This window comes from Amblyomma americanum, chromosome 4 (genome assembly GCF_052857255.1).
Source record: "Amblyomma americanum isolate KBUSLIRL-KWMA chromosome 4, ASM5285725v1, whole genome shotgun sequence".
Classification (NCBI taxonomy): domain Eukaryota; kingdom Metazoa; phylum Arthropoda; class Arachnida; order Ixodida; family Ixodidae; genus Amblyomma; species Amblyomma americanum.
This window is the reverse complement of record NC_135500.1, coordinates 16,462,906-16,487,551: the sequence shown is the minus strand read 5'-3', so window position 1 is coordinate 16,487,551 and position 24,646 is coordinate 16,462,906. Positions and strand designations below refer to the sequence as shown.

The window sequence follows — 24,646 nt, the reverse complement described above, 5'->3', positions numbered from 1 at the left end:
GCGGCCCCGTCGGAACCCAGACATGAAGGTTGGATAAATCTGATATCGCTCCAAGTACCATTCCACGCGTGTGAGCAGCATTCTTTCCATGACTTTGCCGACGCAGCTGGCGAGTGCAATTGGACGGTATGATGAAAGGTCGAGCAGTGATTTCCCCGGCTTAAGAAGTGGAACCAGACGACTGGTTTTCCAATCATGAGTAACTATGCCAGCAGTTCATGACTGGTTATAAGTGCCCAAAAGAGCCCGTCGAGCTTCTTGGCCAAGGTTGGCAAGTGCGGAGCACGTCACACCACCGGGCCCTGGTGATGATGACCTTCTACAACAAGCCAGCGCAGCATGAAGTTCTTCTATGGAAAATAGTGCATCCATCCGAGAATCCCGTGAGGGTGGAACATTGTTGCAGTGCAGCGTTGCGCCTGGATTCGAAGGGCCTGTTATTCTTGCGCAGAAATCTTCGGCTACCTCAACCACACTGCGCCTTTGGTGGAGCGCGACGGATTTGAACGGGTAGCGCTGTTGAGGGTACGTGCGAAGACCCCGAATTACACTGAAAACGCGTGACAAAGGCTTCCGTGGATCAAGTGTTTGGCAAAATGTCCTCCACCGTTGTGTTTGCAGTGCCTGAATACTGCGCTGAATCTTCTTCTGTATGCGCCTAGCATCTCTTAGGTCTAGGCGCGACTTTGTGCGTCGGTATCTGCGCTCTGCCCTGCGCCGTTGTGATCGCAGTCGCTGCAATTCGAAGTCAAAATCGGTGTAGTTAGCGACAGGGTTAAAGGGGCAGGTGGCGTTTTCCATGACCTCCTTAATTTTTGTTCAAGACCGGTAGAAAAGCCCTCTGCGCAAGCAGCCTCCATAAGCAATTTAAGAACTGTCCAGTCAATGCGCTGCCTACACGTGGCTGGAGAAAATGTGGAATGGCCGGTAATAATCAGATAGGTTGGGATATGGTCGCTGCCATGGGTTTCTACATCTGAAAACCACCGGACGCTGTTGGTAAGGCACTGTGAAACGAAAGCCAAGTCCAAGCAGCTGCTGTAAGTCAGCCCTCGTATATAGGTCGGGCTTCCGTCATTCAGGCACTGGAGGTCATGGTCAGAGGCGAAGGACGCAAGCTGTCTTCCCCTAACGTCCATCCTAACGCCTCCCCACATGGTGTGATGAGCATTGAAGGCACCCTTAATGACCCACGGAGCAGGTGTAGCTGCCATCAAGCCACTCAACCTTCTGGCGTCGAAATGACTTGATGGCGCCAAGTACACCGCCAGTAGCGTAAACGTCAGGTCTCGGCTCTTCACTGTCAGGCAAACGTACTGATTGTCTTCGTTCGGAGGAACTGAATGTTGCACATATTTAAGTTCACGTCGAATGTAGACAATGCCTTTGCTGGATCTGTTGCGCGTGGGTGATGCAAATGCCTCGTAACCGGATATTCGCAAAATTGCCGGGATCTTCGGTTCACAAATCACAAGAATTGGTAAGTGATTCTCGTAGACGTAGTGCCGTAAATCGGAAATCCGGGACTGGAGTCCACGAGCATTCCTTTGGAAAATGAAAGCTTGCTTGACTTTCTTTTGAAAAGACAGGTCCGAAGGAGCCATGATGCCTTCTACTGTAGAGCCGCAAGAACTGAATGTAGCGCGTCCAGCACTTGAAGTGCGCTATTTGCTGCTGGCGTGCGTAGGCTGGAAAGCAGATCACGCATGGCAGTCATTAGTGACGTTAGCATTGCAATCACTTGCATGTCTGGGCCATGGCCTTGATCGTGCCTGTTGGCTGGATCAGTCGTAGGCGCTGCACACTGCCCTGAGTGCGCCAACATCCCTGACACAGTAGGCGCAGAAGGCTTTGGAAGTGGTGGCTAAGTTGCATCTGAGGCAGCAGGTCCAGCCTCACCAAGCGCCGGGCTCGCTTTATTTGGTACGGTTTATGGCGGAGGCGGACAAGCTGCAGTTGCGTTTGAGGCATTCTTCTCAAATGTGGCTGCTTTCTTTGACGACCTTCGGTGCTTGAGCGTACAAGGAGATTTCGTGAATTCTCCTACCACTCTGAGATCAAAGCGCCATGTGTGGCTGCAAGTAGAAAACAGCGCATCTCGCACTGAGACTTGTAGCGTCTTCTGCAATAGCATTGTAGAAACAACCACCTGCCGCATGCCAATGATGACGTCACGCTCCAATATGGTGGATAGATGTGGAACTATGTGAGTATGACGTAAGCGGAAGAAATTCAATTTCAATTTCAATTTCAATTTATTTCCCAGAAGGTTCTGGTCGGCTGACTGGGCTAAAAGCTGTGCGTAAACAGCTTGACGAGGCCCCAGCCAGCCGTTACAAGGCATAACAGCACACATTAAAAGAATATTCATATACATCGAGAAGAAAATAGTTGATACAACAATGAAACAAAAGGGTATCATGGATTCAAGTAAATGCAGTGAACATATAGTTATATTAAGAGGACACCAAAAATATCAGTTCGGCAAGTAACACTAACTGCAAGGAAATATGCATACAATCAGCTCAATAAATGACAGCAAATCTTACACACTTTATTAACACTTTAAACGAGAAGTTTGTTAAAAAAAAACTAAGGAAAACTGGAGAGAAATTTTCAGCTAAGAGAAAGAACATCAGGTTACATCATTACAAAATAATGACGTAGTGTAGCTTTGGTAGATTTATTCGTGTCTTTGTATTTGTTGAGAATTGTGGGAAGATTGTATTCTAGTGTCTGCAGCCTGTAGTCTGTTCGAAAAAATGACGGCATACTTTCGGTTTCTCGAATCCAAGATGGAGGCCATTAAAATCGGTTATTGCCTCTCATCCCTTTCTCCCCTCTCACGAGAAAATACCCTGAAGCGGGTAGGAAAAATGTCCCGTTATAGGACCTCTATACACGTCTGTCTGTCTGTTGTTGCCAGGAAGAAAAGGAAAGTGCACAGGCCTGCTCACTGGCTCAAGCTGAGCCACAATCGTTACCACGTGCAGATAGTAGGAGAGTTGAAAGATGGGATAGAAAAACAGGATAGTAAAAACACGTGCTAAAGACAAGGCCGATCCCGGAGGCAGTGCAATACAGGGCCAACCGGTGGCGGAAGTGAAGCAACCTTCAAACTCTCCACCACATTGCCATAAATAAGTCCCATTGGACCCGTAACAAATACTCTATGGGGTCCGGACTCTATACACGAATACACGTATACATTCGTTCCGCTATATATGGACCTCCTGCATGTTTGTAAAGAAACGAGGTGGCGCTGCAGTCGCTAGCGAGCTCGTGGTAGGCAAAAGGTCGGGGAGTGGCGTCGCGGATAGGTGTTAAGCGCGGGTTTTCAAGGCTTGTAGGCGCGTTTCCAGTTTCTGCGAATCATAGCAAAGGTCGATCCTTCCAACTTAGTAATTTGTCGAAGTACACGAGCTCGCGTTGTCCACGTGCGGCCTATAGAGAGAAATAGTTTGCCACTGTGTATTGTATATATGGTTAGTAGTAAACATGTAGAAAGCATTCCTGCCGTTTATTTATGCGCTAGGCATGAATAAAACAAGTTTTGACACTCTGCACCAGCCGGAATGATTTTACTTCGGGACAGTAGTGAGGGGAAGTGCTGGCGTTGTTTCGTCGGAGCAGACATGCGTTCATCGTCTGCTGACATACGTAAGTGTCGCGCTGCGCGAAAAGTGGGGACAGCGTCGTGTCCCTGATCACCTGTCTCGCTTAGCGCTGTTTTTAGCCGCATGACCACGCATCAGCCAGGCCGACTTGTCCTCTTGTTAAGCTGGTCGATTTGGTGAAAATTTTTGATTCCTAGAATTATTTTCTTTCCTAGCCCTGAAGTCTAGTTTCGTGACGAAAAATTATAGCAAAATATTGAGTACAAATTTATAAATTACGCTTTTTATAAGTGTGGTCGTCAAAAATTGTGAGGTAATTTCTTTGATTTCAGTGCCGCATTTCTTTGACCAAAGCGAAAGCGAAGATGCCATAAACGAGGGAATAAACTTTAAGGTTCGTTTTCTGACCTCTCACATTTTCTGCGACTGGATCACTCACCTTCGTAATTCGCATGAAAATCAAATGATTCCATTTGTCGCAAACTATTCCTGAGACGTTGAGGAGCGTAATAAATCTCGATTTTTTCCCCTACACGTGCAGTATTGTGTTAGTTATTTTTTGTAAGAAACGTTTTCATGTAACTATGCATGCATAAGTACTGATAATATAGAAAAAGAACTAATCGCGTCATCATACAGAACAGGGCTTTAAGTACATGCTGGCATAAAAAAAAAACTGCGCACTATCTACTCATTTATTTTAGACCTATAGCTTGGGGGGACTTGACGACGGTGTTAATTATAATTACCCAGAACAGCACCAGGTATAGCTATAAATAAAAGTAATTACTGAAACTAGCGTAGGAATTTCATATTTGCACCAAGTTTAGTTACATATCGCATGCATGAATAACGAAAACACTTTTCATGCCGCGTCACCTGTCAATCTCGCCACGTGTCTGTTAGTAGCACGCCTGCGGCTGCTTCTTTCCAAACAAGCTTCGCGATCATGTATTACTTCATGAAACATGACACATGCATGATGCAATGAAAAAGCATATGGCGTTTAGCACACTTAAGGTACGCTATTTTAAGCACACCAACGCGACCGCGCAAGATTGACACAACTTACCAGACTTCTTTCTGCTCGAATGAAATAATTACGTCGTCATATCAAGAAACAGTTTCAAGTAAATATTAAATGTCATAAAACGCGCCATTAAAACATGGTGTGCTATTAATAAAAAAACGCATTCCTTGGGGGCGAGTGAACCTGTCGGCGCCCCGTGCACTCCGGCTCAAGGTGATAAGTACGTGTGCATTTACATGTCTTTTTTTTCCTTGAGCAATTATCAGCCTACTATCCTGAAGTTCAGGTGAATGAACGCAGTAACTTGCATGCTATTAAGTGCATTGAGTGGCAGTGCCTATCGACTCCCAGACTTCGCGCTTTACTACCGTGGCCCAATGCCTGTTAGCCAGTTTCCGAATGCGGCATTTATGCGCGAGAAACCTATCGAGGCTAATTTAATATTTTTTATGCTACTACGCGGATCCAGCAGTGACGCAGCTGGTCAATATATGCTGCTTCTGCAGTGCACAGGCTTGAAGCAGCCGCCGGTAACTGCGGCAGCTGCGGTAGGCACGGGCAAGCGGTACCTGTTTTGCCTACCATGCGAAAGTCGCTGCTAACATCAGCGCCACCGCATCTTCGTGACGTCGCGGGGTGAAGGAGGTCCATACTCCGACAACAACGGGCACCTATCCGGGGACAGTTGTATACCGAATTTGGTAGGCAAACAAAACCCTATGTGTTGTGGTATAGAAAGAAAACCACAACTACATAATAGGTAAACATTGCGTGCATGCAGTTACTAATTGAAGCGTTACCATATCGCACTGCAAGCAGAATTCTAGGCCCACCTTGACCTTTCCCCAACGAAGCAAATTGCATTTGGGACGTGTCTTAAGGGAATGCAATTCGACAATGGGTAGAGGTGCATCGTGAATTCTCTGATAGATGGCGCTAGGCGGCGAAGGTTCCGCTACGCTGCGTGCGAGCACGCGTAGCCGAGCTTGGTGGCGATCCACCCCGTTTCAAAGGGTATTACATACTGTTTCTCGAGGCGAGCGGCGCGTTCTTCGTCGCTTTCTTCGTCTTGTAAACCAAACAGCTAACGCTCGTTACTTCAACATCTTCCACACGGCGGCGGCCTTTTTATTCAGATTGTGGGCCAACTTGTGCACAGACGGCACCGCTACAGGTCTCACTTCTTCTCGAGGGACCTCTGGCCCAGCTCTCACTGCCTTAGATTTCATCTTCTGCGAAAGGCTTTTGGCGGCCCCTGTTACGAGCGAACCAGGGAACCCGGTTGAAGCCAGCCTGGCCAATTGGTTGTCAAAACTGTCGCACCTTGTGAACGCATGACTTCTTTAGCGCAGACTCAAGACAGAGTGACGCAATGTCTGTTTTGACTAATTTGGAATGCGAGTGAAATGGCAGAAGCCCTTTTTTGCTCGGGGAGCGCAAGCCCAGCACACCTGATCTGTACAGAACTAACTAGACATGGAAAAGGCTTGGATTTTGCATGTCAACTGCCTGTGGACAATTTTTTACAGTTTCTAGACCTGAAGATTGAGTGCTCTACGGGTCAGGCCTCTAGTCTTTTCGTGCGTGCTGATGGCGAGCGTGTTGTTGGTGGGGTTGATACGGATGCGATCAAGGGCTGTTTTCTCTTGGTTCAGGAGGTTGAGTTCGCGGCAAATTGCGCGTGTAAGACTTGTGGGCTCACAGTGTGTAGAGCCAGGCTACCGCGGGGTATGATGGCGACATTATCTTCGCGCCCGCTTTACCAGAGCCCTTAGGGACTCCGTGTGGAGAAGTTGAGGAGGGCAGTCTCCCATGCCTCTCTGGTAGGGGCAGGGGAAGGGGGAAAGGAGAGGATTCTGAGTGCATGCCCACACCATGAGAAATATATTGCAGTTCTTTTCACAGTGCGGGCCAAACACACCTATGTTGGGATCAAAGTTTTTTCACTACGACAGAACAAAGAATTCCTGTCTGCAGGCGCAGGACTGTTTACTCCTCTGCCTTCCTCAGCCCATTGACAGGGGCTGGGTAGAGGCGGTTGCCGCAATGATGAATTAAAATTTCACGGAACCGCAAAAGCAGTTCAGCTTCTCAGCCAGGAGAGCTAGGATGAAGAAGCGTTAATTGCTGGGCGAGTTGGTACATGTTGAAGAGAAAAAAAACAGCGAAAAAAGACGCAGGGCCAGAAGAAGACGGACACAGACTGTCGCCGGACTTTCAGATCTTGAAAGTTCAAGAGTTCCCATTCCCATTCGAACTGCCCATTCTAGCTTTCCATTTGAGCTCACGCTTCATTTTAATGAAGCTCTCCTCGCTTGTGCCGCCCCACAATGAACCGTCCCGCTCTATTCTGTATTCTTTCCATTTTATCACTCAAGATTTTTTGATGAGGGTCCTAAGCAGAACACGAATACTACAGGATCGGTTAAATAAATGTAATATAAGGAATGCTTTTTGTAGCGTGAGCTACACTGGCCGAGGTTAAGCAGTTTCGCGTGACTCCTGCAAAACCGTGCTGCGCATGCGCGAGGAGCAGTGACGTCACACGGCGCACTGCTGGCGCGCCGGAGCCGCCGCCGCGCGCTCCGCCTGCGCCTCGCGCGCCTCGCCGGTCATAGCCGTGCCATAGCCGCGGCAGAGGCACTGGCGCCGGCGCGTGCCCAGCTGTGCGCCTCCGTTGCACAGTAGCCAAGTCTGACGCTACGCTGGAGTCGCTCGATAGCGCCTCTCATTTTGTGCGCATGCTCAGAGGTATCAGTGGGGTATACATACAGCGGGGCGTTTGCCAGTGTGGTATAGCCATGGAGAAGGAGAGCGAAATTGCTGCTCAGCGGCAATTGATGCTCAGCGTAGCTCACACTACGTATATCCTGGCATAGCCGAGCTAAGGCACTGCTAATTTTAGGGTTAAAGGTGCGGATTTCAGATTTCGCTGACTGAAATTTTGCGCTCTGGCCGCCTTGGCAACTACAATGATCACATGGTCGTTTCAGGAACAGTTACTCAAAAAATTCAGAAATTGGTGGCTAGCATCATCACTGTTGAAAAACTAACGCATGCAAATTTTTCTTTTCTTTTTGTGAAAGACAGATGGACACGCTTTTTTTTTGCATTTAATTGCATCTTTCACACTTCACACCGTGAGTTAATGTTAGTAAGGTCAGTCTGGAAATCAAGAGGATCCTGATCGATTTTAACTTATTTATAAACGACGGAATGGTCTGCGAACGAACGTAGGCGTGAAGAGTATAAACTAAAAATAATAACGGCCCCCAAATGAAGCCCTGAGGAACACCCGATGTAACCTCGACACAAGGGGAACACCGTTCAGTATCACACATTGACGTTGGGACAGGCAAATGGCAATCCAGTTGCACACTTCCTGATCAGTATTTACCATATGAAGTTTGTGAAGCAGCAGTGGGTAACAAACCGTGTCAAATGCCTTTCGAACATCTAAAAAAAAAACGCAGTCTGTTTGCTCTTTTTTTATTCACCTCGAATACCAAGTCGCTGGAAAAGTCTGCTACTTAATCTGTTAATGATCTTTGTTAAAGTAACTGTCTGACAATTTCCTTGTATAACATAAGCTGCCATCTTCCAGTCATCCAGTAGCACGCAAGTAGAAAGACGTTTAGTCGATATCAGATAAAATACGAAGCAATCGGCCAGGCGCAACGCTTCGGAATGCAGGGAGAAATACCATCTGGAAAGGGTGCCGGGGTTAAATCTATACTTTTTAACAATGATTCCATACACCTCATAGAGAAGTCGGCAGGTGGCATTAATGGCATAGTACTAATGCCCAATATTTCACTCAAGTTTTTTCTAGGCAAAAATACGGAATGAAAAAAAAAATAATTTGGGCAAGTTGCCTTAGCTATGTCATCATATGAGACCTTACAATTGTGAACAATTTCATTTATTCTCTTTGAGTCAGCTGTGAATTCTTATAGGTATTTCCAGAAAAACTTCGGATTCAATTTCATATTATCATTGAGTCCACTCAAGTAGTGATCCTTCGCACGATTTACTTTAATTTTTCATCATTACCTCGTCTAACCCGTTGAACTGGTAATTTCTTTGTGTTCTCTTAAATGTGAGATATACTCGTCTTCGTTTCCTTATCTGTCTCAGAATATTAGGTGTCCTCCATGGCTTCTTGTACCTTTTGTCGCACAGATTGTGGTCGCCAGTCCATTTCTTATCACGCAGCTGTTCTTTTAAATAATCTTGCGGCCATCGATGTCTTCCCGGAAAAGATGCCCAAACGAGCAGTTTATGCACATTTTCTTGCAGCTAACGCCTGATAAATTTTGTATGCTTGTGTTTGCACTTTTGGTGTTCTTGATGTATGTTACTTGTTGCTTATTTTTATTGTATCCCGTGTTTTTGACTGCCATGGAGTGTTTTGTACTGTTGCAGATTCTTTTTCTGAATGGTGTTGAAAGGTCCTTTTATAGGCAGTGTGTTTAAGCTGAAGTGTATTTAACGAAATCTGTTTCTAACTAACTTTTTGAAGCTAAATGTGTTTTTTCTCTTCAAACTGCTGCCGAATTTTACATGAGGGGGCCGGGCTTCGTCAAGCCGCAATCATGCGGCTTTTACTCGCCACCCCCTCTTTCTTCTTGAGAGAGAAAATAAAGATTTGATTTGATTTTCAGCCTATATGAATCAACACTCGGCACGTACTTTCCCTTCAGTCTCTCACTTTCCTTTCACAAAGAGACCACAGTTATACAACTCCAGTATTTTCGGAAAGGCAATCGAAAAGACACAAATAATAAATATTTCCTGAAAAATAGTAAAATAATCAGCTTCATCGAAAAAAAAAAGCCGTCCTCTATTGACTAGCCTTAGTTCGTTCCAGCGCTGTCGTGGTGCACGGGTTCACTCGAACCTGGGCTCCGTCGGGTAGCGTGTCCGAGCTTCCGGGCCGAGGAAAGATGGAACTTGAAGTTTGCGAAAACGAAAAGCAAGCAAGAAACATTTTTACATAATTTAGAAAAGAGCAAACAGTCAAAAATTAAAAGTTAATTGCGCCCAGCGACTGAATGAGCCTTGTCGCCAGGGCCCAGAGCGTTCGTTCCCACTCAGGACGCTCGTTAAATACACTTAGGCTCCGCCCTTTCACCAGGCGGTGGCCAATTCAACACGAGGCACATACCGGAAGAGTTACACAACACATAGCACGCGGAGGCACTCGTGGGAATGGGAATGGGCGAGAAGGTACACAAGACCGCTGCTATTTCGCACAGTAGAGAGGCGCTTGTCCACCAATCACAGGTGATCCCTGTGGGTGTCGTGGGCCACTACTGCGGCGGGATCTCTTCTCAGTCGGGTTGGCTCTTGTCAGTCACGGTTAATGTCAGTCACGGCTCTTGTCAGTCACGGTAAGGCACCGTTCCCCCCTTCCCAACATCGTCTTGTCCGTCGTCGGTCGCGTCTCGCGGCGAGCCAGACAAAGGGAAGGCCATCTCCTCCCCTCCTGAAAAGAGTGGGAAAGATTCCGTAGGCAGCTTCCCAGAGACATCCTTTTCTCCGTGGCGTCAACGAGGGGTCAAACGACATGTCCCCAGCAGGGCTGTAACAGCTACCTCCCCTCCCAGACGAGGATCGGCGGGTAGCAGTCACCGCTGCTGCCCGAAGGGACGACTTAATTGGTTGCAGAAGAACCAATATTTCTCCGTCACTGGTAACATTGTCTTCTTTGACGTTGAACAGATTCTTTGGGGCTTCGCTGAAACTTCAACCACATGCCCAAGCAAGCACTCAGCTCCCCTCCAAGGAAGCCAGTTCAAAGAGGGATTTCTACAATCTGGTTACTATAGTTGTTGGAGAAAATCCCGCACTAAAAACTCCCAGGACCCACGTATGCTGAGAACACCAAACATGCTACTACACACATTCACACACATAAACACACGAAACAAAAACTTAAGTAGCAATATGGGATGCTTGAAGAGCACCCTTGACTGCTTATAAAGAACGACTAAGTGCGTCCGCGTTTTCATTCAATTTGCCGTTCTTGTACTTTGTGTCGAAATGATACTGCTTCAGAATCAAGCTTCACCTGAGAAGGCGATTAGTCTTTGACGTAGCGGTTTGCTGCCAGGAAAAGGGACAATAGTCCGCTTCTACGATGAATGTGGCGCCTCCGAGACAGCATTGTAGTTTCTGGATAGCCCAAACAATGCAAGCGCACTCCTTTTCCGACGCGCAGTACGCCATCTCTCGAGAGCTCAGTTTTCGGCTCAGCTAGAGAACGGGATGTTCGTTGTCGTCGTCATTTCTCTGGCAGAGAACACAGCAGCTAGTCCTCGATCGCTCGCATCACACTGGCCTGTGAATTCTTGGTCGTAATCAGGAGCTCGCAAAACCGGGCGGCTAATCGCTACAAAAGGGAGCATTTTTGAGCCCGAAGCTCATCATTGTTGGTTGATAGCTTCCCGTTGGAGTGACGAAAGCTGCATATCTACTGGCGTGCTCAGTGAGCGGTACTTCCCAGTACCCTCGAGTAAGGTCTAGTGTAGCTACATAGGCTGCTCGACTGACCTGTTCCACTCTCTCCTCGATATCGGGGATAGGGTATACACTTGAACGTTGGTGAGAGCATTTAACTTCCGGTAATCTACTACAGGCCAAGAGTTTTTACCCGGAGCTTCCACCGAGATCATAGGCGAAGCGTATTCGCTTTCGGAGTGCTTGATTGCTAATTCCAGCATGCGCTTTACCTCCCTATCAAGGATATCTGTCTGCCTAGGAGAGAGTTGATAGCACCTTGGCCGCCCTGGCTCCTCGGAAGTTAGCTCAATAGCATGCTCAATAATATCACTTCTGCCCCGCCTGTCTACTAAGCAGTCATAAAACTCTGCTATCAGTTCGCCGAGATCAGACAACTGAGATTCTTTCAGTTCTCCGCCCCGCTCAGTCCTCGTGAGGAGTTCCTGCGCGCTGCTTTCCTCTCCGCATAGACAGATAAGGTTGTCTTCCATCTCCTCAGGAAGGTTCAGCGTTAGATTTATCGCGGCCTCTCTCTGCACGTAAGGCTTCTTTAGGTTGCAATGGTAAATGCGTACTTCTTTACACCTTCCCGTGGTTCTCACCACGTAGTTATTATTAGAGAGCTTGGCAGTTACTTCAGCAGGCCCTTCCCACTGTAGTTCTAGAGTATTCTGCCTTGAAGTTCTCAGCAACATTACCTTGTCACCGTTACAAAACATTTGTTGGCGGGCTGTCCGATCATAGTAGACCTTAGAACGAGCCTGGGCTGACTTCATGCCGGTCTCCACAAGTTCTTTATATGTAGATGGTCTAGTAGACTCAACACGAACTCCACTACTGTAGGGGACTCTCCACAACCTTCCCAGGCTTCGCGTACGATTCGTAGAGGCGAGCGCAGTGACCTTCCGTACACCAACTAGGCGGGGCTAAATCCAGTGGATTCATGGGGAACTGACCGCAAAGCGAAAAGTGTCGCAGGTAGGCATGCGTCCCGCTCGCGCTTGTTTTCATAGCACAGTCTCCTAAGTAGGCGCCTTTCTACGCTGTTGCTCTGCGGATGATGGGTTGAGTTGTGCACTATCTTAATGCCGCACCGCTCTAGAAAGGGGGTGGTGAGGGCACTAGTGAATACATTACCCTTACCACTTTGGATCTCGGAAGAGAATGCAACTCGGGAAAAGACTGATAACAGTGAAATCACAACACTGTGACGTCACCTCGCACAGCGCAACAGCCTCTGGAAACTTCGTGGCAGCCATGGTGAGGATATTGCGACACTCTGACTATGCTACGGGAAGTGGCCCAACTACATCTATCATAAACCGGTGAAACAGCTCAGTAATGATTGGTACTAAAAACCATCCGTGCTTTCCACCTATCTCGCGCATTTCTGACCCGCTGACATGTGTCGCACGACCTTACAAAATGCTCAATGTCCGAAAACATACAGGCCAATAATATTCTTGTAAAAGTCTCTGCTTTGTTTTCCTGATTCCCAGGTGGCATGACCACGAATTACCATAGAAAGTCGCAGTAAGTCTTGTCGGTTCATCTGGGGAACGACTTATTGGTCTCGATCCACTCCACGCTTATCCTTGTATAAGCGATAAAGCACACCGCCTCTCATCTGGAAAGAAATATTCTGTTTTTTTTTCCCTTACTCCAGAGTCTGTGGAACTTTCTGATCTCCTGTATCATTGGGTCATTTTCTTCTTCCATACCTAGTTTTTCTTGGTTCGCACTCAGCAGTGTCGTGAAACTGCTTGACACTGGCGGCAAAAAACCGCTCTCTAGGATTTCCTCGTTCGGCGGTTCGTCATGCTTACTGCTAGGCTGACCGGTCTCGGGTGCCACGTTAGCTCGATTTTCTGAACCTTGTTGATTCATTTATGCCCCAAATTTAACGGCTCTTTCCTCCCCAGTGGCATTCTCAGCAGTAAGTTGTCTTGCAAGTTCTCGCGCCTTCGCACTTGTTAAGGCCGGCACAACTCGATCTCCAAAATGGATCCCTTTCTCGTAATAACATAATTTTTTTTATTCACATATCCTAAAGGCCCTTTTCAGGCATTACATAGGAAGGGGGGTGTACAATGAAAAATATGCAATGCTCCACACATAGTTCTACAAGCAACACGAATATAAAACAGCAGGCAAAATCGGAAAAAATGTACAGAAAATTCGAAGTTGAGCATATGCAGGAATCGAGCCTTCCTAATCACAATTTATTTGTAAAAGACGGTTTAGTTTTTGCACAAAGGCGTCATGATTTAAAGTGAAGGCAATATCACCCGGCAACTTGTTCCAATGGTGAACGGCATGAGACAATGGTGAATGACTAAAGAGGTGGGTACATGCAAACATGGCTTCGATTTTGAGAGCATGATCTAAGTGCGGAAAGATAAGGTGGGCGGGTATGCAGTATGAAGTATATAGTATGAAGCGAATGTATAGTGACTGTGATACAATCTATGAAAGTGTGATAATAGTGCCAGTATTCTTCTCTTTCCGAGTGATGGTAGCTTTAGCGACGCTTTGATTGCCGTTATGCTGGGATGACGTGAATTGTTCTTAGTTACAAATCTCGCTGCTTTATTTTGTATTCACTCCAGTTTGTGAATTAAGTACAATTGATGCGGGTTCCAAATTAATGATGCGTATTCTATTTTTGAGTGGACGAGGGTAGTGTAGGCTAAACGTTTGGTGGCAGGATCAGCTTGGTGCAAAGGACGTATGATGAAACCAAGTGCTTTAGATGATTTACTGACAACTGTACCCATGTGGTTATTCAATGTTAGATCAGACGAAAAATGAACACCTAGTTATTTGACTGTGGAGACATTCTAAATGGGAATACTATTCATGAAATAACAGTGACTTTGAAGCTGATTATTGGTGGCGAATGTTATAGTCTTTGTTTTAGAGACGTTAATTTGCATTTGCCACTGTTCACATCAAGTGGTGATTCTGCCAAGGTCTGTCTGCGAAGAGTTCGCGTCGTCTGGGTTGGTAATCTGTCTATATATAACGCAGTCATCAGCAAATAATCTAGTAGTAGAGGCAATAAATTCACTTATATTATTAATGTAGATCGGGAATAAAAGTGGTCCAAGCACCGAGCCTTGCGGCACGCCAGATTTTGCCACGGTTAGGGAAGAATAACACCCATTTACACAGACATATTGGTAACGATTGGTAAGAAAGTTAGTAACGCAGGCAATAATTTTCTTGCTAATGTAGAGAGAATTTAGCTTCAGTAATAAACGATAATGAGGTACCTTATCAAGCGCTTTCGCGAAGTCAATAAATATATCGTCAATCCTTAATTTAGCGTGCACGGCATGACGAAGGTCGGTTATTAATTCAAACAACTGCGTCTCACACGAACGACCATGCAGGAAACCATGCTGATTATTGGACGAGAAGTTGCGCTCGGTTAAGTATTTCATTATGGCAGATGATATGATATGCTCCAGCAGTTAGCAAGGCATACTGGTTAAGGAGATAGGTCGGTAATTTGTTAGCATGGATTGGTCACCTGATTTAAATACAGGAGTAACACGAGCAAGTTTCCACGAGTCAGGTACGCACCCGGTGTCAAGGGATTGTTGGAACAAGGCAGTAAAAATGTGAGATACAACAGGTTTTGTTAGTTTTAGCAGTTTAGGGCAAATACCGTCTGGACCAGGCGACGAGTTAAATTGTAGTGTGTCAATAGCTTTCACTATCCCTTCATGAGTGATGGTAAGATTATTCACGGTGACACTAATAGAAGTGAAGTTAGTTTGTGCGCCTGCGCAAGTAGTGGCTATAAATATGTGGTGGAACCTTAATAAATTCAGTTGAAAGTCCAGCGACAGTCTGTGTGCGTCTTCCTCTGGTCTTGCGTCTTTCCTCCCAGTTTTTTTTTCCACGTCAACATGTACCAACTCGCCCAACAGTTCACGCTTCTGAACTACTGCTCTTGACTAGTCCTATTTTCAACTGCGCGTAGGGCATTCTTCTGCGTAAAGACCAGCTTTTGGAGTGTGTCAACTGGCGCCATTTTACCTTCCCCCTCCCCCCCAAACGCATGGCACACATGGCGCGTTCTATGGGATTCGTCGGGCAATCACGCGTTCTATGAGAGGGGACTGCGCACCACGTGCTTCTTGCCACGCTCATTCATTATTACAGCGCAAAGACGGCACAGAACAAGAAGGGGACACAACAGCGCCGACTGTCAACTAAGTTTTATTCGAGACCAGTAGGGTTTTTTATACCACCTGGTGATCAAAACAGGAAAAAAACATGCAAGAAAAGCTGTAGGCATGCGCAAGGGTACAAGAACGGCGGTTATCCGGCACGTGTTAGATTTCACATTCTAGATATTTCATCTCTTTCTGGGACAATGCCACGGATGGGGCGCTTATGCACTCGTCCTGCAGTCTTATAATCATAGCAGCTTCTATTATTTCTCTTCTTAGTGTGTCTCGGTGTTTCCCTATGACACTGCATTGCCTGTACATCGGTTCACATTTATCCTCCCTGTCATCTTCTGCGCTGCAGTCCCTGCAATGTTTGGCTACGTGGCCTGAAGTAGCCACACGTGCGACATTGTCACTGTGCTCTTTTAGCCTTTTGTTGTCTGCGACATTGTCACTGTGCTCTTTTAGCCTTTTGTTGTCTCAAGAAAAGGCTAAAAGAGCACAGTGACAATGTCGCAGACAACAAAAGGCTAAAAGAGCACAGTGACAATGTCGCACGTGTGGCTACTTCAGGCCACGTAGCCAAACATTGCAGGGACTGCAGCGCAGAAGATGACAGGGAGGATAAATGTGAACCGATGTACAGGCAATGCAGTGTCATAGGGAAACACCGAGGTCTCAACAAAAGGCTAAAAGAGCACAGTGACAATGTCGCACGTGTGGCTACTTCAGGCCACGTAGCCAAACATTGCAGGGACTGCAGCGCAGAAGATGATAGCGAGGATAAATGTGAACCGATGTACAGGCAATGCAGTGTCATAGGGAAACAGCGAGACACACTAACAAGAGAAATAATAGAAGCTGCTATGATTATAAGACTGCAGGACGAGTGCATAAGCGCACCATCCGTGGCATTGTCCCAGAAAGAGATGAAATATCTAGAATGTGAAATCTAACACGTGCCGGATAACCGCCGTTCTTGTACCCTTGCGCATGCCTACAGCTTTTCTTGTATGTTTTTTTCCTGTTTTGATCACCAGGTGGTATAAAAAACCCCACTGGTCTCGAATAAAACTTAGTTGACAGTCAGCGCTGTTGTGTCCCCTTCTTGTTCTGTGCCGTCTTTGCGCTGTAATAATGAATGTAGGTAACCAACTCGCCCAAAATGTTGTATTATATTCTTGCCACGTATTTTACCTGTCCTGAACTCCTCATTCTGTCCTCATCATTCAACAAGACAGGCTAACCACCTCAAAATCTTATAGGCCATGCCCATCGTGCCCTCGATCTCGTCGGTTCTCACCTCCTCTCTTTGCGTGCCGCCTTCGCTCCCTCCCCTGACGTTATCCTCATCCTGTCCCAGCGAAGATCTTTCAGGCGCTTCCGACCGCTTCCTCATCCTTGTGAGCGCCTTCATTCTGCAGCTTGAATGTGCTGAACGGTTACAAGGACGAAACGAAAAGCAACTGCTCGTGGCGCATCTGCAAACTGAACTTTTTTGGGGCAGAAAAAGGCATAATTAAGGAAATTGACTGCATCGCTGGGAAAACGTATTACTTTTTTCATCATCAATTATTTCATCTGTGTTTTTAACAATGCGCTCTCAGCCGGCCTTAGAGCTACTCAAGACATGCTGAGACACCCTTTCCGTGTGCTCGCGAAAAACGATATATGATGTATCCATTTGAAGGCCTAGATGATAAAATGTTGAAAGTTTATTTCGCCAACTTCCAGCCTGTTCTGAGGGGCAGCAGGTGAGGCGGGCGCTTATTTATGTCGCGTGTTTTATTCGCAGCCTGGCCGGCGGATTTCTGGGTGGCCTGGTGCTCGGCTTACCTTGGGACCGGTGCATGGGAGCTGGCATGATGGCCGCCCGCAGGTGAGCACCGCCGATGCTTTTAACGCATATAACGAAGAAACCTCTATTTTAAAGTAAATTTTGTCGGTCAGAATAAATGCTGTAGCACCGGCGAGGTGCTGGTTTTAAGAGGTTAACAAAATTATCGTTTCCTCTGTCTTAGCTCACAATTTCGTCTGGTTGAACTGTGACAACTACGCAGGGTTTTTATATTATAGCCTGCATAAACGGCATTGAGAAGGCAGATACGCTTTGATGAACATAAGCCTCGTGTCAGCCACTCTCATGGGTCGGCAGACCTTAGATCTAACTCTTGAAAAAGAACTTCTTTATATGAACTAGTAAGTTCACAATTCAGAAAATGTGTCCAGTTTTTGGTCTTTCTTTTTACTCGCTATAAATGCATGGCGTATTTCCCCCCCCCCCCCCCCCCTGTCTCTGTATATTCCCTGCGAAAATAAATAGTTTTAAGTCGGTAGTAGTCAGCACATTTGTTATCCCTCTTTTCTTCCGTCCTTGTTTCCGCTGCTTAACCTATTTCAGACACGCACGAAATTACAAAAGGGATTGTTGTTCTCGAAACACTAGGCACCAGCAGGTGTAGTTTCCAGGTCCGCCGTGGGAGCGCTGATGGCGCCTTTTTCCAGGGAGCTGAAGCCCTCTTGCCTTGTCGGGAGGAATCAGCGCGTGGGTACTTGTAGCTCGCGCTTGTACTTGTAGCTCTGCCCTACAGAATTCCTGTGCACACGCGGTTTCTTCAAGCTTTCACTGTCAAGTCGAGCGTCTTCTCTGTGCCGGGTACCCGCACCACCTAATTCGCGGCACATGCGAAAGCCCTCTTCAAAAACTCTAAGCTACAGAACGAAAACAGAAACGAACAGACCAAAAACCACCTTTTTTCATGTCATATTATCATTGTCTTTCCCACAGCATTCAGAAGGTTGCGGGGAGGTACGACATTCGTGTAGTCTTTTCATCATCACCATCATCAGCCTTACTACACCCACTGCAGGGCAAAGGCCTCTCCCATGTCTCTCCAATTAACCCTGTCCTTTGCCAGCTGCATCCACCCTTTGCCTGCAAACTTCTTAATCTCATCCTTCGTAATAATTGGCTGCGAGAGCCTGGAAGTTGTGACGGAATACGTCTACTTAGGGCCGGTAGTGACAGCTGATCCGGATCAAGAGAGGGAGATAACTAGAAGGATAAGAATGGTGTGGAGAGCATATGGCAAGTTCTCGCAGATCATGAATGGCAGTTTACCAATTTCCCTCAAGAGAAAAGTGTACAACAGCTTTATCTTACCGGTACTCTCCTACGGCGCAGAAACGTGGAAACTAACGAAAAGAGTTCAGCTTAAGTTAAGGACAACGCAGCGAGCCATGGAAAGAGAAATGATAGGTGTAACATTAAGAGACCGGAAGCGGGCAGAGTGGGTGAGGGAACAAACACGGGTTAAAGACATCCTAGTCGAAATCAAGAGAAAGAAATGGGCTTGGGCAGGGCATGTAATGCGAAGGCAAGATAACCACTGGTCCTTAAGGGTAACGGAGTGGATTCCAAGAGAAAGTAAGCGTAGCAGGGGTCGACAGAAGGTTAGGTAGTCTTTTAAGCCACCTGCAAACTCAAGAACAAAGAAAAAAGGAATGACAACCAGTGCACGATAAACCATCAGCGCAACTTCACTAAATGTAACTTAGAAGGGTGAGGGTTCGGGCTAGTGGGTAGTCAACATGAGGATCCATAGCGCACTCAGTTGAGGCGACACAACACAAGCGCTAAACTTCCACTGAATGAACTTTAATTGAACTTTCATGTGGCAAGTTGTATATAGGGCAGACAGGCCGGTGCCTAAATAAGCGACTCAGCGAGCACCGCACAAATGTTAGAAATCAGGGGCCAATTAATTTGGCTCGTCACTGCCGTAATCACAAGTGCACGCCTAACTTCGAGGAGTGTTCAGTATAACGAAAAAATTGGGATCAGAAAACAAGGGAAATAATTGAAGCTGTAGCAATGGAAAAAGAGGGATTGGAAAATTGTATCAGTGATCCTTCGGTGGTATTATCAAGGAAAGACATAGCTTTCTTATGGTGAATTCCAATCGCAGGCCCGGAGCGGTCTGCACGCTCTGTGACAGAGCGCCTGAGTCCGGCGCAGAGCGCGCGACCTGAAATTGCGATTGGAGTACACTTGCTCTGGCCAGAGCATGTAGGGCGCCGCTATCTCCGCTGAATAAGAACGTCACGCAAGCTTCCGGCCGGATCCGCCGATTTCGGGGGAGCAGTCCCGACTGCTCCACGGAGCAATCTCGGCTCGGCAACCGCTCCCTGTCTACCATTGGAAGACGTGATCCGTGCCTCAGATCTGCGTTTGGAATACAGTCGCTCCGAAAAGAGCAGGAAACGTTGCTCCAGAAGTGCTCCAACTCTGCGATTGGAAGTCACCTTAGATTCAAGGAGTGGGAGATAGTGTGAATATTGCCCACTGATTGGTGGTTTTTATTGTTTTTTATCTCTTCCTTTGACACTTCATGACTTTGACAAGATAATCATTGTTGTAGGTTATACCTGTTCATTACGTGATCTTTATAAGGCTGTCAGCGCCAAATAAAGTTCAATCAGTGGAAGTTTAGCGCTCGTGTTGTGTCCCCGCAGTTGAGTGCGCTATGGATCCTCATGTTCACTAAATGCTTTTCTGAAGTGATCTACGAGATCCCCCTGTCGTGCGTCCTATCCTACATGGCCGCTGTTTTAATGAGCGCGCTCTGGACATAAGCGATCGATGCGCACTGGCACGGGAAGCAATCCGTCCTTACACTGCAAAAGCTGCGAAAGTAATAGCTGTGCGCCATTTCCGCAAAGGATCAAATTACTATCGAAGCCAGAACAGAAACAGAGAGGGAAGTAATCGAGGCTTTCTGCGTCGCCAAAAGGGGCCACAACTGTGTCAGCACACCCTCTTTGTCTTCATTGAGGAAAGAGATCGAATTCCTAGATTGCCACGCCTGGGCCATATATCGGGCTTAATGCGCAAGTGGCGTTGTTACCATGTTGTATTTTTCTGTATCGTTGCCTCGTGCTCAGTTCAACTGGGCTTGTTATCTTGTTTTTTTTTGTAATTCCTCTTCTCTCTCGCAATAAAACTAGTTGGAAGTCCGCGCTTTGTGTGTTCCTGTTCGTGCCTCTTTTTGTTGTCCAGTCCTCTCCGCGCAGTGTTATTATGACTTTATTTCCTGTATCTCTACTGGCGGTATGCCCCATTATTGTTCTCTGACGCCTCTCTCATTAACGTTCTTATTACTTTGGCTACTGGATAGATTTGTGTAGAACTGTTCGTCTACTTATCTTATCCATATTGCTAATGACATTTCTATCTGGCTCTGTTAGCACATACAACTGGTTTTTACCTGTTCCTAGTTTTCTGTTCACTGATTTTAGGCTACCTCCGTTCTTTAGAGCATGCTCGAATTTCTCCATGTTAAACTTCCTTATGTAGGCTACCTTGCGCTTATTTAACTTTGATAGCTCTACCAGTTCTATTATGTCAGTTGGGTTAGTCTCTCATGTTTTAGCGTTTCTTAAGATGTTTCTTCTTCTGAGAAACCATGCCAGTGTCCTGTAGAACCATCGTCCGCCTACTTCTGTGCACTCTGTATTAATAGCTGTGAGATTATCGTCAATTGTTCGAACATTAGGATCGTCTTCCTCAGTTAGAGCCGAATATCTGTTCTGCAGCGATATCCTGAATTCCTCTCTGTTGCCTCTTACTAAAAAGTCGTTAATGGACCTCCGCTTCACTAACTTCTTTCGTTCTCTCTTCAAGTCTTTGCCAATTTGGTATTCCACCACTGTGTTGTCTTTACAACGCAACTTTCCGAGGAGCTCCGCATCCTGCACGATACGAGGGTGAGCGCGTAGTTTAAGTGTATCTCATTTTTGTCTCACCATTGGGGCCCTTCCACGTCCTTTTCCTGTTATTTCGTTTGCGGAAGAAGGTATTCATGTTCCGTATACTATTTCTGTCTGCCAACTCTGCTATTAACTCCTTCTGCTATTCCTGGAGCCTATGCCATAGTCGCCCACTGCCTGGTCTCCGGCCTGCTTCTTGCCAACCTTCGCATTGAAGTCGCCGATTAGTACAGTACACTGTAATTTTACTTTACTCATTGCCGATTCCGCAGCTTCATAGAAGCTTTCAACGGTCTGGTCATTATGGCTGGATGTAGGCGCGTAATTCTGCATCACGTTCATCTTGTACCCCTTATTAAGCCTAATTACGGCAGCTGCCACCCCCTCGTTAATATATAAACTCCTCTTTGTTGCCAGTTATATCCTTTTTGATGAGGAATCGCAGTCGTGGTTGTTGTCTGTCCGTTAATCCAAGATAGCACGGTACATGCCGGCCCTTTAGTACTGTATACGCCTCATCTGTCCTCATAAGCTCGCCAAGCCTTATGTCATCCCAATTAATAGCCGCAAGTTCCTCGAACATCATTACTAGGCAAGCCTCCTCGGATAAGGTTCCAGCGTTAAACGTTGCCAGGCTCACTTTCAAATGGCGGCCTTTTCCGGAAGCAGAGGTTCTTAGCAGCGTCCGCTGCGTTACAGGACTGACCGCTGCCTTGGTCAGTTGCTCCGCAGCCGCTGGGGACTGAAGGCCGAGTGTTAATGGGTTTGTGCATAGAAGATTGTGGCCAGTGTAGTGTTCCCTGCTTCGATTCAGCACGGAAGTCTACTTGCCTTTCTCCATCTGCCTTCACCTTGTGATGGCATATTGATTCAGGGAGGGCGGCGATGACGTCATTCGCCGGCCGCGTACCTGACAAAGTTTTCTACCACGTCTTTCTGATGACGGCGGCGTTCGCGCTCGATGAGTCAAGTTGTCCTCCCGCATTCAATAGCGGTGAAAGCCTAGCGCTGTCGCGCAGTGTTGAGCGAAGCTGATCTGTTCGCGCCGCCGCGGGTTCGGATACCTGTCACAAATATTTATCTGATTTCTTTGTCTGACTTGGCACAAACCTTCAAAGATCGCAAGATCTTGCTCTGGGTGTACCCGCCAGAAAAGTGCCTCCGCACTAATATTAAACGTTTTATTTCCCTTCCTACAAGTTTTATTTCCCGCACAACTCTCTCCTCGTGATACGTTGGCGTGAAGTAGTTTCGCAATCAAAGTGCGACATCCTAACAGGTTTGCTTGATGTAATGTTCTCAATTGTGTTGTTCATGCAGGTCTCTGATGTCTTCTGACACAGTTCCAGAGACTGTGGGTCCCGACTGCCTCGACGCCATCTGTACTCCCCGCCCAGTGGAACTGCGCCGGCTTGGAGAGACTCAATAAACCGTTCCCAGTAGCACTCATATGTAGATTACAAGTGAAGTGAGCGTCAAAAACATGGCGGGCAGATTCCGGGGTTGGCGTCCGATTCTCTCCGCACGAAGCGCATTTGTAATGGAAAGCAGTAGACTCGTGTTATACTAAGCAGCGAGGAATGGGAGACAGGTAAGCCGCCTTTAAGGGAATGACGTGATAGTTTTAATGTGTCCTGTCAGCAGCTCTACCACGAGAAAGCCAGTGTTCCCTAATAGACAGGCACTTCTCTTTCATGGGCTGAAGCTTGCATTGTTTCTTTACGTTTTATTCTTAAACACCCCTTCTTGAGTGGAGCTGTAATGGCGAGTCCACTGCTAATGGCCACATTTCCCTCTGCAAGGTTCTCGGCTTTAGCGAGCAGAGAAAGGCTGCACTGAGCAGAGAAAGTAAGCGTTATTGTTTGCATATGTCGCCCACTCTCTGTGATCCTCCTAATAGCGCTACATCCAGTCTTTAAATAATGAATGACGAACTAGACTAGCACCAAGTTCTAGAGAAAGTTCCTGCTGTAGCATTTCCTGATCATGACATAATAAAGAGAAATGAAAACTCGAGAGCCCTGAGCTCTGACCTGCAACTTTATGTGGCACGTGGTTTGCTCAGAATTTCTGGTGTTATCTGATACACGGTCTTTCGCAGAATCTTCTCTGTCGCCATCAGCTGACCCTACTTGGTGTTCATCTTCATCTGGTCATACAGCTTCGCAGTCTATTTTAGGCAATGACATACATGTGGTATTCAGGGAAGCTAAATAGGGTCAATCCCTATTGGCCGCAGGCCAGCGAGAAAAATCCCAGCCATGAATGAGAAAAATACCGCGCCAAAATGGTTGCACGGTAGTCCAAACATAAACATCTTGGGTAGTTCAAGTACACTTCAATGAAGACACTCATTTCATGTTCATACTTGACCCGAAAAGTTCCTTCCATGGTCCCTGCGGTCACATCTTCACTACCATTGTCTGACGCTCTTGTTAAAAGCTCCACGATATGCTTTATTACCCCAGGCGGCCTTCCTTGAAAGTAACGAGGCATATTTTGATGCTTGATACAGGTGGTAGTTAAGTAAAATATGTAGCGGAACAAGTTGGTGCATAGTTTCTAGAATTACATGCAGGCCGTCAAAGAAGGAGGATTCTTGCGGCGGGAGCAGTGCAGCACGAGACAAAGAGGAAAGAGGCGGGACACGACGCTGTCTCGCGCTGCGCTGCTCCCGCCACAAGATCATGCACCAACCAGCCCAACTTTTCACCTAGTTAAAGGGGAACTCGATCTAGAAATGTTCTTTTGCGCAAATAAAACGACACACGAGAAAGGCGACACACACACACACACAAGCGCAAACTGTCAACTGGCTTTATTGGCGTAAGGCCACACCTTATAAAGGCCGAAGGGTGGGGTGATATACCATGAAAAAAGAAAGAAAGAATGAGATAACAAAACAAGGTGCGAAAAAGCCACTAAAGCAGAACGCATGCGCGGGCAGACATGCCTAAGACATGAAAAGAAACATTTGTGAAAATTAACAGTTAGCCGCTTTAAAGAAGGCGATCTCAGCCGCGAACAGAGATAAAACAGGTTCGCTGATGCACTCGCCACCAAGTTTCTTTATATGATAGGCTTCTAGGCTAATCCGTGCCGTCTTATCTCTACTCTTGCCAAGAACCTTCGTCTCTTCAAACCGGGCCACACAATCTTCACAGTTACTAACGTGCGCAACCAAATGCACGTATTTGTCCTCTCGGTTTTCTAAATTTAGGGCGTGTTCCCCCAGACGGTCATTCAGACAACGTCCAGTTTGGCCGACATAAAACTTTCCACAAGACATAGGAATGGAGTAAACCACTCCAGTGGAACACCGAACGAACGGTTTCTGGTGCTTCTTCAGACACCCACGTTTTTTTGCGTCACAAATGCGTGGGCAGAGCTTTCCCAATTTGTTGGGAGCCGAGAACACGACAGGTACATCGTGTCTGCTTGCAACTTTTTTGAGGTTGTGCAAAATTTTGTGGATATACGGCACGACCTCAGGACTAGGGGCCTTTTGTTGAGTATCAGCAATTTTTGGCCCTGCTCCACGT

The 24,646-nt window shown here is 46.7% G+C and overlaps 1 protein-coding gene across 2 annotated transcripts in view; it reads left to right on the top strand.

Moving 5' to 3' along the window:
- The window catches only part of LOC144127807 (uncharacterized), a 1,292,097-nt gene extending 1,269,006 nt beyond the window's left edge, over window positions 1–23,091 (top strand). The window contains exons 19-20 of one of the 2 annotated variants that reach the window (XM_077660737.1): window positions 17,131–17,214; window positions 22,425–23,091. In XM_077660737.1, the coding sequence (XP_077516863.1) occupies window positions 17,131–17,214; window positions 22,425–22,533 (193 nt within the window). In that variant the 3' untranslated portion in view covers window positions 22,534–23,091. The remainder of the gene's footprint in view (window positions 1–17,130; window positions 17,215–22,424) is intronic. The other variant, XM_077660738.1, reaches the window with a different exon arrangement.
- The last annotated feature ends 1,555 nt before the right edge of the window (window positions 23,092–24,646 follow it).